This window comes from Lactuca virosa, chromosome 2 (assembly GCF_052849685.1).
Source record: "Lactuca virosa cultivar CGN04683 chromosome 2, Lactuca_virosa_CGN04683_v6, whole genome shotgun sequence".
Classification (NCBI taxonomy): Eukaryota; Viridiplantae; Streptophyta; class Magnoliopsida; order Asterales; family Asteraceae; genus Lactuca; species Lactuca virosa.
Window position 1 is genome coordinate 153331192 of NC_136427.1, and position 16041 is coordinate 153347232.

At 36.2% G+C, this 16041-nt stretch overlaps 2 protein-coding genes and 1 pseudogene across 2 annotated transcripts; 1 reads left to right on the plus strand and 2 right to left on the minus strand.

Annotated features, from left to right (window-relative positions):
• Positions 1-695: 695 nt before the first annotated feature.
• On the minus strand, positions 696-1997 carry LOC145157894 (uncharacterized; annotated as a pseudogene).
• A 359-nt stretch (positions 1998-2356) lies between these two features.
• LOC145157896 (uncharacterized) lies at positions 2357-3388 on the minus strand. The gene is made up of 3 exons (XM_079076873.1): positions 3048-3388; positions 2802-2951; positions 2357-2717 (listed from the first exon to the last, which is right to left on the minus strand). The coding sequence occupies exons 1-3, from the start codon at positions 3386-3388 to the stop codon at positions 2357-2359; spliced, it is 852 nt and encodes a 283-aa protein (XP_078932999.1).
• A 1121-nt stretch (positions 3389-4509) lies between these two features.
• LOC145159635 (ruBisCO large subunit-binding protein subunit beta, chloroplastic-like) lies at positions 4510-8403 on the plus strand. The gene is made up of 12 exons (XM_079078652.1): positions 4510-4641; positions 4997-5239; positions 5350-5613; positions 5704-6042; positions 6142-6376; positions 6483-6730; positions 6827-6898; positions 6963-7067; positions 7639-7731; positions 7839-7931; positions 8018-8141; positions 8223-8403. Exons 2-12 carry the CDS (start codon positions 4997-4999, stop codon positions 8234-8236), a joined length of 1830 nt encoding a protein of 609 aa, XP_078934778.1. The 5' UTR covers positions 4510-4641; the 3' UTR covers positions 8237-8403.
• Positions 8404-16041: the final 7638 nt, after the last annotated feature.

Consider the following 16041-nt stretch of genomic DNA (forward strand, 5'->3'; position numbering starts at 1 on the left):
TGTTTGGATAAATTAGTTTTTAGCTTATTAGCTTATTGCGGAGGGAATAAACAGTTTTTGCAAAAGTGTTTGGATTAGTTTATTGCGATGGGAATAAGCAATAAACATTTTTAAGTGTTTGGCAAACAAAACAACTTATATGAGTAAAATGACCAAAAAGGGCTTCCTCTTATATGTTAACATATTTTCTTATTAAAACAAAACAATTTTGTTTTTTAAATAATAATAATAATTTTCTTATCCATAAGAACTAAATAAACATTTACCACATTATTTTTACACCTATTTTTAAATTGATCGGATACATCTATTGAAATATTCAAGAAACATGAGACCATAATTTTCTTATCCATAAGAACTAAAAAAACATTTATCATGCAAACCTATATGAGACCACAAATTTCATTCCAAATCCATACTATCCATCACTCACAGTTATAACCCATTCCATATTATCCAAAATAGTTTCATGCTACTACATTAAACCATAAAATGAAAATACCAAAGAGTTTCAAAACAAATCATACGTCATTACGTGTATGAGTGTTTGACCTTGAGAAAATTTGTCCCGCAATCATATCGCGTACTACACTCATATACATATCGTCATTTCTACGTTGTCCACTTGATACTTCGTCATGTGGCTCAATACCATCATCGGGTCCTTCATCATTACGCAGAATATGAGATTCTTCTTACGCTATCTGAAATGCTACATCACCACTATCGCTCATTCTAATGTAATTGTGAATCGCCATTGAAGCTAACATAATTTTCACTTGGGTCTCGAAGTCGAAATTTACATGCATATCTCTTAGTAACACCCATCGAGCCTTCCAAACTCCAAAATTTCGTTCAATTACATTGCGAAGTGACGAATGATAATAGTTAAATTTTTCTTTGAAGCCTTATGGTTCCCGCGCGACACGAGTCTGTCCACGTCGAAAAACACGAATATGATAACGGATGTTTGAACCTTTGTAGGGAGCAAGATAACCTTTTGTATTTGGATATCCGACGTCTATAAGGTAAAACTTACCTATATAGGTACATATAAAGCATATGATTGTTATTCATTTATACCGTTTGAAAATATAAAAATTTTATTAATAAATAATAATACTAACCATTGCTGGAAACTTAACTTCACGTCTCCTTCGCGCTTCATTGAAAATTATCGTGTCATGTGCTTTCCCCTCCCATCCAGCCCACGCAAAGGTAAAGCACATGTTGAAATCACATGCTGCCATAATATTTTGAGTAACGCAATTCTTTCGTCCAAGGTATTTGATTTGGTCACCTTGCGGAATAGAGGCGTTCATGCGTGTTCCATCGATAGCACAATACAATCCTACAAATTCAAAATAAATAATAAGTTACCAATTATTTTTACAATTACGCAAATTCACCAAATAACATAACTTTGCAACAAAATAAGTACCTTGAAGTATGGATAATACCGAGGGTTAATTAAAATATGTTATGGTATAGTTTCGTTGTAGTTAGCATTTGGTTTGATGATGTCCTTACTTAGGTTAACCACAACATCCAAGACTTTATGAAAATGCCTATGGATTGTTTCCCCAGAATGGTAAAAGAACTCTTGAACTAACCGATTTCCACATCCATGCGCTATACACCAAGAAAATACCAAGGGACTCTTGAATAGATACACGACGTGATTTCTTTAACCCATAACGTGTAACAAGATCCCTACATAACATGTTGAAAACCAGGACTTGTAATCTGAAAAAGTTCATAACATCGACTCTCGTGATCGTTAAGTATTTCTTTGATAAGCATGCTTCCTTGAAGATGAACGGCGACGTCTACATACGTATTACAATTCTACATACGTATTTCAATTTATGAGTCAATAGTAACCCTTTGACAGCAAGCCCACATAAAAGAAGTGTTTGAATCTCTTCATTTTCTTCAATTTCATCACACGAGTCATCACTGTCATATGAGTTGTCGCTTTCATAGTCACTGGCCATGAAGATAACCTATTACTAAAGGAAAAGGAAACAAGGGTAAGATAGAAATTTACCACATACTAGATAAAATCATGGCAAAATCATGAAAAAGAAAACAAGAGCAAAATCATGGGGCAAGGGCAAAATCGACCACAAAACAAACATGAAACGGAATTGCATTAAAACAAACACAAAACAACCGTTTAAAGTCAATGTAATAGATAAAAGGATAAGTCTAACACATGACAACCGTTTAAAGTCAACCTAATAGATAAAATCATGGAAAAGTAAACAAAAGCAAAATCATGGGGCAAGGGCAAAATTGACCACAAAACAAACATGAAACTAACACATGACATAAAAGTAGAGTATGTCTTCAACTACTTCTCTTTCTCTATAAGCCTCTTGAGAAACTCCATCTTTGTTTCATTAGTCTTTGGAACCAAAAAATTATGACGAGCTGGCTTCTTTAAAAAGACCTCTAACGCTTCCAAATATCCTATTGAGCCTTCTACAAAATCTGGGAAAGTAGACACAATTGCCATGCAATCTTCTGTTTTCGGTGAGTGTGTGGTTTGTCTTGAGGGCTGAGTGCTCCTTGTTAACAAAACATCAAAAACAGTGTCCAGTTTCTCTTCATATGACGAGCTTACCATACTTTTTCCTTCACTTTTTCTTTCAAATTTTCTTTTGTTGTCACGCCTGGGAGTTAACTTCTTTCCCCTCTTTTTCTTACTAGAACTATCATATTTGAGAAAAGGATCAACATCATCAAATAAGAGGACTTTGTCAGTAGCTTCTTTTCCATCCGTAATATCCACAAACTATACATCATCTAGAGTGCTACCGTCGCCAAATTCGCAAGGTACCTTAGCCTTGTCTCCAACAGCTACGGTATCCCGAAATAAAGCCTCGTAATATGTCTGATATACATCCAATATTCTTATCTTTAAACTTAGCATACTCTTTATCTTCCTACATGTACAAAATGAGAATGTCACAAAAAACACAATACAAATAATAAATTGGTAGATAAAATTTATAATTATTACTTTTATTTTCTCATCCCACCATTCCTTTGATGTTGAGATTATATTTCTCACGGGATCAGTTGAAATTCTCGTTTCTAGTCTTGTTAAACGGTCATAATATTTGAACTCTTTCCGCATAATGTCCCATTTGTTTTTCATTTGATTTCTGTCCAAATCTTTACCCGTTCGTTCCAAAAGCCTCATACATATATTTTGGCACGCGGGCTTATTGAAATAAGTACCCGGTCTATTCCCGTTTTTTAGCTCGTTCATACATTCCTCAAGAAACATCTTGAATGTATGAGGATCCCAATTAAAACTATTTGTAACTTTCACTTTGGGTGTATCAATACTCATATCATGAACATTGACAGTGTCCATTACCTATATTAAATCATGATAATGAATGAAGAAAATTCTGAATTTTCACCCTAATTTTGAATCAAAAGAAAAAAAACAGGTAGCATGAATAGCAAACAAAAATGCAAACAGGTAGAAGCAAAAAAACTAGTAACATCAATAGCAATCAAAAGAAAATTCTGAATTTTCTGTAGCAGCAAAAGTCAGAAGCAAAAAACAGGTAGCATCAATAGCAATCAAAAGAAAATTCTGAATTTTCTGTAACAACAACAATCAAGGATGAAGAAAAAAAGAAGCATCGATGACTTCCTCGTCGATTTATGCATGACGAAAAAAAAGAATATCTGTTGATCGAGAAAGGGTTCCAGGCCGATTGCTTCCAGACGAAAAAGAAGAAGAAGAAGAAGTTGTCCATGTATGTCGATTGATACAAGACGAAAAAAAAGAAGAAGAAGACGCAAACCTGATCGTCGATTGCTTCCAAGTCATCGATGGCTTCCAGGGTCGATGTCACGTCGAGCAGGAATAGTTTCCTGGCGAACGACAGAAGTGTTGTGAATGATTTGTTGATCGAGAAAGGGTTTATTTGTTACGTATCGTTTTTTTAGGGTAATTTGGTAAATTTTCAAATCACTAAAAATAAGCAATAAGCAATAAACATCTCCTCATTGTTTATTAAAATCAACTTATTTAGCTTATTCCTACCACAATAAGCTGATTTTTAAAGATTCATATTCAAACACTTAAACTTAGCTTATTATGGTGTGAATAAACAATAAGCAATAAACAACATCTTTTTTCCGTATCCAAACATCCCCTTCGACTTGAGATGTTTATGATACATTATCTATCATGACTCGGTTTTATTGTTTTTAAATAATTTAGTATTTCAATCTTTATAAAAAAATAAATTTTTTACTTTATGTTTTTTAAAAAGTTTTACTTGACAATTTAGTACCTTACTAAATACAACTTTAGTTTTATAATAATAAACAAAATACATGAAAACCAAAATAAAACACTTAATTTTGGATGCATTATATGCCTTTCTAGAGAATTCTGGTGCAATGACAAATCCAATCTAACGGCCCCAATCAATTCGAACCTTCAAGACCAAAACGGGGCCGTTGTCCTACTATATAACTATAAGCTCAATCTTGACAATTAACCTAACTTGATGAACCCCACTGTCACTTCTTCGCAACTCCTCCATTTACGTGCATACGGCTCCGATCTTCTTTGAAATCCGACTGTAACTCTACACTCTTTATCCGGTAAGCTAATTCATATACAAATTACATCAATCTTCGTTTATCGTTTTGTTATCGGATTATTCCTTGCTTGTAAAATGATTAACAATGCCCCCTCTCGATTTCCTACATGCAATTTGCCATAGTTTTAAAATTTGAATCCTTCAGAAAAAAATGCTACAACATTGAATTATTATTTCTGAAACGAAGAGCACAGATTTTGAACATTGTTCATATCGGGTTTGCGATTTTGCATCAGGGTTTAGGTTCGAAATAGAAGTGTAGGTTTTCATTTGAAACAGAGGGAGTAGATGTGTTCATTTCTGCTTTATGTTATTTAGCAGTTTCGTTTTGACATTGTGTTGTGGGTTTATGACAGATGGCTTCGACTTTTGCTGGTGTCTCATCTCTTGGATCCTTGGCATGTTCCAGTAACATAGTGACGGATAAGAATCTCTCAACTCCATCAAACAAGCTATCATCTTTTGCTTCAATATCTTCTACTTCGTTAGTCAGGAGACAAAATCTTTCACTCCGAAAAGCCCCACGAACTTCCCAAATCAAAGCTGCAGCAAAGGAATTGTACTTCAACAAAGACGGATCAGCTATCAAAAAGCTTCAAGTGAGTTAACAATAACACCATTAAACATTCATAGTTTATACACAACTCGTTCTTTCTTACTCTTATCACTCCATGTTTTTTCTGATTCATCAATCTGTTTTCTGTCACAGATTGGTGTAAACAAACTTGCAGATCTAGTCGGCGTTACTCTTGGTCCAAAGGGGAGAAATGTAGTTCTAGAAAGCAAGTATGGTACCCCTAAAATTGTCAATGATGGAGTTACTGTTGCTAAAGAGGTAGAATTGGATGATCCAGTGGAGAACATTGGTGCAAAACTTGTTCGACAAGCTGCTGCAAAGACCAATGACTTAGCTGGAGATGGAACTACAACATCAGTAGTCCTTGCACAAGGTCTTATTGCAGAAGGTGTCAAGGTACATATAATTCTTCCCATTTCCACCATTTTCATATTTATCATAACTTCAATCTTTGTAAATAATCGAAATGTTGTTACTTGTTACAAGGTTGTGGCAGCAGGTGCAAATCCTGTCCTAATTACCAGAGGCATTGAAAAGACAACTAAAGCTTTGGTAGCTGAGCTTAAATTGATCTCAAAAGAGGTTGAAGATAGTGAACTTGCTGACGTGGCAGCAGTTAGTGCTGGAAACAACTATGAAGTAGGAAACATGATAGCAGAAGCCATGAGTAAAGTAGGAAGAAAAGGTGTAGTAACTCTTGAAGAAGGAAAAAGTGCTGAAAACAGTCTTTATGTTGTTGAAGGCATGCAATTTGACAGAGGTTACATCTCACCTTACTTTGTAACCGATAGTGAGAAAATGGTAGTCGAATATGAAAACTGCAAGGTAAAAAAAAATCCAAACCCATGTTACATAACCCCTCACATTTTCATTCCAATACACAAAAGTGAAAAGACATAAACGCCCTTTTCATCTCTCTTTCAGTTGCTCTTAGTAGACAAGAAAGTAACAAATGCAAGAGATCTCATCAGTGTATTAGAAGATGCTATAAAAAACGGTTACCCAATTCTTATAATAGCTGAAGACATCGAACAAGAAGCTTTAGCAACTCTTGTTGTGAATAGACTTAGAGGGGCATTAAAGATAGCTGCTTTAAAAGCTCCTGGTTTTGGAGAACGAAAAAGCCAGTATCTTGATGACATTGCCATTTTAACTGGAGGTAACTACTAATAGTAATAGTAATAACTAATATACTATACTTCTATTCCAAATTTCCAAATTTGCCCTTGTCATAGATACTAATAATACACATTTTGTGAGTATAGGGACTGTGATCAGAGATGAAGTGGGGCTTACTTTAGACAAAGCTGACAATTCAGTATTAGGGCATGCTGCTAAAGTGGTTCTTGGGAAAGATTACACAACAATAGTTGGTGATGGAAGCTCTCAAGCTGCAGTTGAAAAGCGTGTAGCTCAAATTAGAAATCTTATTGAGGCAGCTGAACAGGATTATGAAAAGGAAAAGCTTAATGAAAGAATTGCTAAACTTTTGGGTGGTGTTGCTGTTATTCAGGTTAGTAGTGTGACTAGTGAAGGGTATTTTAGGGATTTTGATTTTCTTGTGTCGTATGAAAGTAGATTGGTTTAATCTTGTTTTGTTACACTTTAGGTTGGAGCTCAAACTGAAACTGAATTGAAGGAGAAGAAACTTAGAGTAGAAGATGCTCTTAATGCAACAAAGGTTAGTTAACCCTAAACCATAAACCCTAAATAACCTTAAACCCTAAACCCTAATCTGGTTGCAGGCGGCTGTAGAGGAAGGAATTGTTGTGGGTGGTGGATGTACTTTGTTGAGGCTTGCCTCTAAAGTGGATGCTATCAAGGAGACACTCGATAACGATGAGGAAAAGGTTTGTTCTTGTGGGCCCCTTTTGTTACACAGAACAAGACAAAATAGTACAGTGTTTGATCTTCATTGGACAGAAGACTCAGTCTGTGTTTGGGGTGGCATAGCTAGCTTATATTTTGAATTTTTTTTAAGTTGTCATGTTTGGCAAGCCAAAAAGTAGTTTATAAGCTAGCTTTTTAAAAAGCTACTTAGACTACCTTTTCAGGAGCTTTTTAAATTTTTTTCAGATTATACCCTTTAATTAATTATAGAAACAAATTCTTTTAAATGTCATTTTATATATTTCAGGTAGCTTTTCAGTTAGTTTTACCATACACAATTTTTTATCCGCTAGCTTTTTAGCTATCAACTAATTTTTTATTTAACAACTAGTTTTTCAGCTATCAGCTAACAGCTAGCTTTTTAGCTAGTACGTCAAACATAGCCTAATATGAATAGGACAAAAAATATAACTTTTTGTCCCATGTAGAAAAGGTTGAATAATGTGTTATAAAACAAAGACAATTTCTTGTTCTTGATCTTATGTGTGCAAAAGACGTAAATACCCTTGTGAATCTTGATGAATTTTGCAGGTTGGAGCGGATATTGTAAAGAGAGCTTTGAGTTACCCTCTTAAGTTGATTGCAAAAAATGCAGGTGTTAATGGAAGTGTAGTTAGTGAGAAGGTATACAAGTTCAATACATATATGCATGCATACATACATACATACATACATGCCTATTATGGTCATTTTCCCTTTATTTAATAATATTTTGGTATTTTTTTTTTCAGGTTTTGGCGAACGATAATGCGAGATACGGATATAACGCTGCGACAGATAAATACGAAGATTTAATGTCGGCTGGAATCATCGATCCAACAAAGGTGAGTCAGATACTGGAAAACCCTGAACCCTAAATCCTGAACTGTAAAACCCTGACATCGAAGGGAAATTAAAAATTAAATTTCAGGTGGTGAGGTGTTGTCTGGAGCATGCTTCATCTGTGGCAAAGACATTCTTGATGTCAGATTGTGTGGTGGTGGAGATTAAGGAACCTGAACCTGTTGTTGCTGGAAACCCCATGGATAATTCTGGTACTTAATTGTTTATTTATTTATTTTATTTTATTGTTGTGGATTAAGTTTTTTGATGTTATATTGGTGTTGTTTTTTCAGGGTATGGATATTAAGGTGGGTCATGGGTGTAGTCGGGTCGGGTAATAAAGTTAGATAAGATAGGAATTGGTTTTGGGATAAATTCATAAAATTGAGATGTAATTTAGGTAATCATCATGTATGATGATGATGAAGGATTTTTATGAGTATAAATTAATGAAAAAAATAAGGTTTCGTCAAATATTAAAATAATATGCATGACTATTTTTTTTTTTTTTTTCTTAATTTGTTGTATGAAAGACGAACTGAAGAAAGTCTAAAAGCTCAACTACTCAATTTCTCCATTTTTGGTTTATAAAACTGAAAAGTATCGTCATGGGAGCGAAGATGGCTGCCTTGTCACGATTTTCAACACTGCTTTGTGAGGAAATAAGAGAGGTGTGGTATGATGCTTGTGTGAAATAAAAATAAATGAGAGAGAAGAAGCTGCTACGGAGATACATGCCACATCAGCTTAATATGAGGGGTTGGTCTTCACTCCTGTGAAAGAGCTCCACGTCAGCATTACTTGGGGTGGCTCATTGGCTCAAAATTGATGTGATCAGTCAGCAATGGTTCTATACAGCTTAAGCTTAAGACATATGAGTTATGACAAGTCATGTTTGTTAGATGTGAACTAAAAAACAATTTTATAAATAATTAATAATTAATAATTTTAAATAATTAGTTATTTGATTTTATATATGTTGTGTCCTTTCGTATTTATTGTTTTTTAATTGGTTCTTTTTGATGTTAGTTGAAAAAAAACACATTCAGTCGTGTGTTGTGTTACATACCATATAATTGCCCAATTTACCATCCCTAATTCCATACATGAAAGAAAAGCCGTCCAATATGCTACGTGACACCACCTTTATGACCATTGAAAAGGACACAAGTAAGGCCCATGTTTTATAGAGGCTTGAAGTGTGAATGTAATTTGGTATAACAAAACCATCCAACTTGTTTTTAGCCTTTTAACAATACTTTTTAAATAAAGATATAAATTTAAACATATTTTTAATTGTGTTAAAAATAAATAATAATATAACTTTTATATTTTCTTAACTTTCCATATGTTAGGCCCATTGAATTCCACCTAACATGAAACATATACAACTACGGGTGTAAACGAGCAGAGCCCAGCCCAAGCCTAAGTCTGATATGGTTTAATGTCTCAAACGCAGTCTGTTGCTCAGGCTCCCAACGAAAATCCGCACTCTTCTTCGTCAAACGAGTAAGAGGAACAACAATCTTGGAGAAGTCTTGGATAAACCTCCGATAGTAGCCTGCCAACCCAAGAAACTCCGGATCTCAGATGGAGACTTCGGGACCTCCTATTGTATAACCGCCTCAATCTTTGGCTGGATCGACCAAAATCCCGTTCTGATTGATGAGATGCCCTAAGAACCGGACCACTCGCAACCAAAACTCACACTTGGAGAACTTGACATACAACCTCTCATTCCTGAACACTCCAAGTAACTCTCGCAGGTGATCCTCATGCCGCTCCATGGTTTTGGAGTAGACCAAAATGTCATCAATGAACACGATGACTGTTTGATCAAGTATCGGCCTACATACTCGATTCATCTAATCCATGAATGCCGCAGGTGCATTAGTGAGCCCAAACGACATCACTACGAGCTCGTAGTGCCCATATCGAGTCCGGAAAAGGTGTTTTCTCCACATCCTCCTCTCTCACTCTCATTTGGTGGTAACGTTAAATCAATTTTGGAAAACCAAGATTCACCATGCAGCTGATTGAAAAGGTCATTAATCCTTGGAAGTAGGTAACGGTTCTTCACCGCAAACTTATTCAACTCCCAATAATCTATGAATATTCGATGAGAACGGTCCTTCTTCTTCACAAAAAAATCGGTGCTCCCTAAGGTGAACTACTCGGTCGGATAAACTGCTTGCCCAACAGCTCCTGCAGCTGAGAAGACAACTCCTACATCTCTAGTGGTGCGAGACGATACGACGCCTTAGCAATCAGGGCCGTACCTGGGTTCATATCGATCTTAAACTCCACCTGCCTCACGGGAGGCATACCAGGTAGATCCCCCGGGAAGACATCAGGAAACTCCTAACCATTGGCACATCAGTGCTCCCTAAGGTGAACTACTCGGTCGGATAAACTGCTTGCCCAATAGCTCCTGCAGCTGAGAAGACAACTCCTACATCTCTAGTGGTGCGAGACGATACGACGCCTTAGCAATCAGGGCCGTACCTGGGTTCAGATCGATCTTAAACTCCACCTGCCTCACGGGAGGCATACCAGGTAGATCCCCCGGGAAGACATCAGAAAACTCCTAACCATTGGCACATCCAAAACTGACTTCTTCCTCTCAACTTGAGTATCAACCACATACGCGAGATAACCTGAACATCCATGTTGGAGGTATTGCCTAGCCCTGGCAGCCGAATAGAAAGATGAACCAATCCTGGTACCCTCTTAATAAATGGTTAGTTCTCCCCTACTTGGGGTTCGAACCACCACAGGTTGCCTCTCACAATCTATCATAGCTCCAAATCTGCTCAACCAATCCATCCCCACGATCATGTACACACCTCCCATAGGAATGGGAATCAAGTTAGTCGGGTAGAGGACCCCGAATATCTCCAAAGTACAACCATGGAAAATGATCGAACCAGAAACCTTGTGTTCGTTGGTGATGGAAACTCGCAACGGACACTCCAACTCCCCAAGGGCCATATCAAATTCCCTACTAAAAGGCTGAGACACAACCTCTTCATCTTGAATGTCATCTTTACTTTGGAAATCAATATGATCATATACTTGTGTTGTACTATCGTCAACTGTATTTAATGATGCATAACACAAATTGTCATTATTTAATAAAAAGTTTAAAAATGTATCCTTACACTTGTTAAGAGTGGTGAAGAGCTCTTCTTTTTGTGAATGACATATGCCATTAACCGTCATGTCTACTTCATTTATCCTATCAAATGACTCATTTAACCTATAAAATACTCGTTGAATTCGTCATCATATATAGACATAGCTAAAACCTAGAAATTTAGCAAACAAATTACATCTCTGCCAAAACAGAAGAAATTTAAGCTTTATAACAATAAATTTAAGCAAGATACACTTACTATGTAACTCATTTTTTGCCCCTGCGCTTTCTCTCTTCAAATAATCATCAATTTTAAATTCAATATGCCTAAATACTAATGAATGCCTTCCATTTATTGTAAAGTCTCTTTTTACTGATGATTATACTCCATTACCAGGAGAGTATGCATAACCGTTACATAAAGTTGATGTTTCATGATGTGTTAAGACTGATCAATCAAAGAAAAATTTATGGAAGAACATAAATGCAATTCAGATTGAACCTTTCATAGTACATTTCATCGATAGTTCATTGATGTTCAAAATCTACAAAGTTTCAACATTCCAAATTTTTTTTAGCAATATCAGAAATTCAATAATTTTTTTTTTCAGATTCTATTTCAGATTGTTTGTAACACTTGAGAATTTGGTATGTTTCTTTTAGCCCCTTAATGCAAAATTTGTTAACATTTTAGTCCCCTAGCTAGTACGCGGGGTGTACTCTATGAGTACGCTTGGCGTACTAGCCCGTTTCAGGATCGAGCAAGCACCTACGTACGCTGGGCATACGTGAGAGTATGCATGGCGTACACAAGCCAGGGACAAACCCTAATTTTTCAGGTTTGTGCCCTATTTAAACATCTTATACCACCTTTGGACATTCCAATGATTAACCTCCATCACTCTCTACTCTAAAAACGAAACCCTAGGTGCCTCTTGTGAGTTTTGAGCTTGAAAGTGAATTTTGGTGGTGTTTTAGTGAAAGAAGAAAAAGAAGAACTCTTGATGGTTGCTTGGGAGTAGCTTGGGCTTGAATATCCAGATTCATCATCATTTTTGCTAGCCATTTGAGGTATAAAGTTCTCTACTTGACGGTTCATTATGCTAGATATAGTTTTGGGACCTTGTTTATGCATTTTGGGCTAAAATTGAGTTTTTGATCTACTCTAGAAGCCATGTATGTTAGATCTTAGCTCCATGGAGGTCCCTTGTTCATAAAAATGCAAACTTTATGAAAGATATTGGTCCATGCAAGTGTTAAGAGCCTTATTAAGATTCTTTTAGAGTGTTGGGTCCCATTAAGTCATGCATGGGTGTAAGGTTGCCAACTTTATGTATTAAGTCATCCTTTAGAATCAGATATGAGAGTTTGGTTAGAGGTCTTAACCGAATAAGTGCTTAATGGAGTGGATTGGTGATCTGGGAGTATGTTGGGCGTACTGGCCCCGGAAGGAGTACGCTAAGCGTACGAGCTGAGTACGCCCCACGTACTCAGCAGATGGAGTCTTGGGCTTGACGTTCACGGATTTGAGCCATACTTTGGACTTTTAGTGTTTGGGCCTTGTTGGGCCATTAGACTTCTGATTGTAGGATTTTGCTAGTACATTGGGATTTCTTGGAATTAGGCCCATGATGGGTTTTGGGCCCAATTAGGAAGATTGGGCCATATTGGGCTTTGGATGACTTTTAGGAATTTGAGCCTTTTGAGCAATGGCTTGGGACTTGGTGTTGGGCCAAGTAAGAAAAAGGGTAAAATGATCTTTTACTCTAGATATTGGGCAAGTAACTTAAATTCTTGATTATGGGTTGAGATCCAATTGTTAAGTGGATATTAATTTGATGATGTTAGTGTGGGGATTTTCCGGACCAGCAGACTAAAACTTTACCCGAGTGATTCTGCAGCTTGAGGTGAGTTTTCTCACTGTGTTTAGCAGGTCGAAGGTGATGGGTTTTGAGCATTCTAACACTGCTATGGTGTACATGCAACCCTAGAAACCTTGGATCTATGTTTTCTCTAATATACATGCAAATTTTATTTTTCCAAGGTTCTCAACCTAACTAGCATGTTATGGGGTACTTGTAAAATAAAACTATAGTAGAATAACATACCTTTTCTTGGGGTTGATTGCTTAGAGCTTCAAGAGCCTAACACCAATATTGTGGATGCCTCAAGTGGAATCACAAATCACCAAACCAACTTTGAAAGCTTGAGAGAATATAATGCACTTGTAGAAATCAGCCGACCTTTGTTCTCACACACACTAGTGCCAATTCATGTGCCAAAGACCTCTTTATATAGTATGGTGGATTAGGGTTACATCCATGTAAACCCTAATACCCATGACCTTTCATTTCCATAGGATCCATGGGTTAAAAGCTCCATGGAGTATCCATGGACTTCCATGCAAGTTTAGCCCATCCAAAATGAACATTGGTGTAACACTAGTCAAAAGTAGGTCAATAACAATCACATGTGATTATACCAATCATGTAATGTGATTTTGTTAAACTAGTAATGTAGTAAACTCACAATGTATTTTATGATAATTCTAATATAAATATGAACTTTCATACATACTTTATAGTATAAATCAAAGTATACGTCCATACAATTCCAAAAATATACAAAACATCGAAATCCGGCTTCACGTGAAGAAGTTATGATAAACCGAACACTATAAAATCTTTATAACAATAGGAATTTAAAATAGACTTAAAATTAGCTATTGGAGTCTAAAATAGAGTTGTAGTGCTCGGAATTACCTATGCGTGGGTATAAAGAACGTCAAAAATGGAGTTCGTATGCAAAAGTTATGGCCTTCAGAAGATTTCGCTGTCAGAAACCCTAATTTGACTGAACTCACGACGTGAGCACAAAAACTCACGACGTGAGCACAAAAACTCACGACGTGAGGAGTCAAACCGCCATATTTCGGATCTAGAAGGTATGACGAGGCTGCGAGGGGATAAGATCCAAACTCACGACGTGAACATTGATAATTCACGACGCGAGGAGTCATTTTGCCACCTTCGAAAGCTAGAAGACGGATGGCAAGTCTACGAAGAGATAAGCTTGAAACTCACGACGTGAGCAATGAGTTTCTCACGTCGTGAGGGCCAAAAATCTTCCTATAAATAGCAAGTCTGGCCTCCTCTCTCCTTAGACCATTTCCCTTTCTCCTCTCTCCTTTGCTGAAGCCCTCTTGCATCCCGAGCCCCGACGACCTCGTACGCTGACCGTTTCTGCTTAGATTATATAAAATCACGCTACTAAGGTGAGTTTCACGGCCCCACTTTCTAATATTTCGGGGGAAAACGCATGCTAGATATTATATATATGTTATTATTATGTCTATATGACAGTATATAGTTATAATAGCCGGGGTATAGTTGTTCTAAGTATAATACTTTGAATATATACAACTATTATCAACTTATCAGTATGTTAATTTACTAATGTAGATCTTGAGTTATACTTAAGATTCTATATATATGTTGTGTGCGATATAGTTCCGAAGTTATATTCGGAAGTTCTATATGTTAAGTTATAAAGTATGTTGCTATTATTGGTTTTATGTCAAGATAAAACTTGGTATGTTATATGTTGTTATTGTTAGTTTTATGTCAAGATAAAACTTAGTATGTTATATATTGTTATTGATAGTTTTATGTCAAGATAAAACTAGGAACGTTATATGTTGTTATTATTGGTTTTATGTCAAGATAAAATTTGGTTTTAATTCTAATTATAGCTGTTGTACTGCCTAAGTATTATAAATATTAGGAGTAATGTTAAAATCATAGTCTAATAACTTAGGGTTTTAGACACGAATATGATTTTACTACTAGAACTAACGGAACTCGACAAGTCTACATGAGCTATTGTATTCATCAACTAAGATTGGAAATCTTAGGGAAAATCCTCTGACCTGTAACCGTTAATCCCGTGTGAGCGAGGAAGTCGTGTATGAATAAGATACGGGTTGACAACCCCACTCGTGGTTGCTAGCTACAACAAAACCGTGTGTGAGTGACGAACTGTCCTTTTGTTTGTTTATTGTTCTGACGTTGATGAAGCGTGTGGAACTTATCTCAAGATGCGAAACTTGTAGCATCAAGCAGAGGTTTGAAACTAGTCATATAGCCGCGGTTACGGACCCATGGTAGCAAATTGTTAGAAGCATTATACTTTGTCGTTATACAAGTATTAATGTTAAGTATAAGTTTCCCAAACACTTATACTCTAGGTACAAGAAACTGGTAGGTATACTACTTGTATATTAAGTAGATAATTATACCTAACACACATACTCGTATAGAATTGAAATAGATTTATACGTAGCAGTTTTACTCGTATAGAATTGAAATAAGATTTATACGTAGCGGTTTTACTCGTATAGAATTGAAATAAGATTTATACGTAGCGGTTTTACTCGTATAGAATTGAAATAATATTTATACGTAGCAACTTTCGTTTGTATGGAATTACAAACACTTATATTCATAGTATATGAGACTTATAGGTAAACTACTTATTTGGTAAGTAAACTTTTATACCTAGGATATATATACTAAACGTTGGAGAGTCAAAATGATACTTTCAAAACTATACTTTTGAACTTGGAAAATGTATTATTTTTATACGGAGTCAAAACCTGTGGACTCACCAACTTTATGTTGACGTATTTTAAATTGCATGTGTTTTCAGGAAGTTGATAACTATGATACGAGAAATGACGTTACACCGCCCGGTGTTTCCGCCGACGGCCGGGGTGTGACAGATTGGTATCAGAGCTATTAACTATAGTGAATTAGTACTTTCTTAGGAAAGCACGACTATAGTTTAGGGCTTACTCTGTTAGGTTTAGGTATATCCCTTAGCCTAGTAATATAAAGTATTAGTAATTATACTACTAAAGGACTACTTACGGGAGCGGTGACAAGGATAGACATGCCGATTTGGGTTGCTAGATTTTA

Bases quoted from the DNA above. Each gene is read 5' to 3' on its own strand.
- LOC145159635 (XM_079078652.1), top strand. From the start codon at position 4,997: ATGGCTTCGACTTTTGCTGGTGTCTCATCTCTTGGATCCTTGGCATGT. The intron at 5,240-5,349 runs GTGAGTTAACAA...TTTCTGTCACAG, and splicing joins CAGCTATCAAAAAGCTTCAA to ATTGGTGTAAACAAACTTGC. The intron at 6,731-6,826 runs GTTAGTAGTGTG...GTTACACTTTAG, and splicing joins GTGGTGTTGCTGTTATTCAG to GTTGGAGCTCAAACTGAAAC.
- LOC145157896 (XM_079076873.1), bottom strand. From the start codon at position 3,388: ATGGACACTGTCAATGTTCATGATATGAGTATTGATACACCCAAAGTG. The intron at 2,952-3,047 runs GTGGGATGAGAA...TTGTACATGTAG, and splicing joins ATCTCAACATCAAAGGAATG to GAAGATAAAGAGTATGCTAA. The intron at 2,718-2,801 runs GTTTGTGGATAT...CAAATATGATAG, and splicing joins AGCACTCTAGATGATGTATA to TTCTAGTAAGAAAAAGAGGG.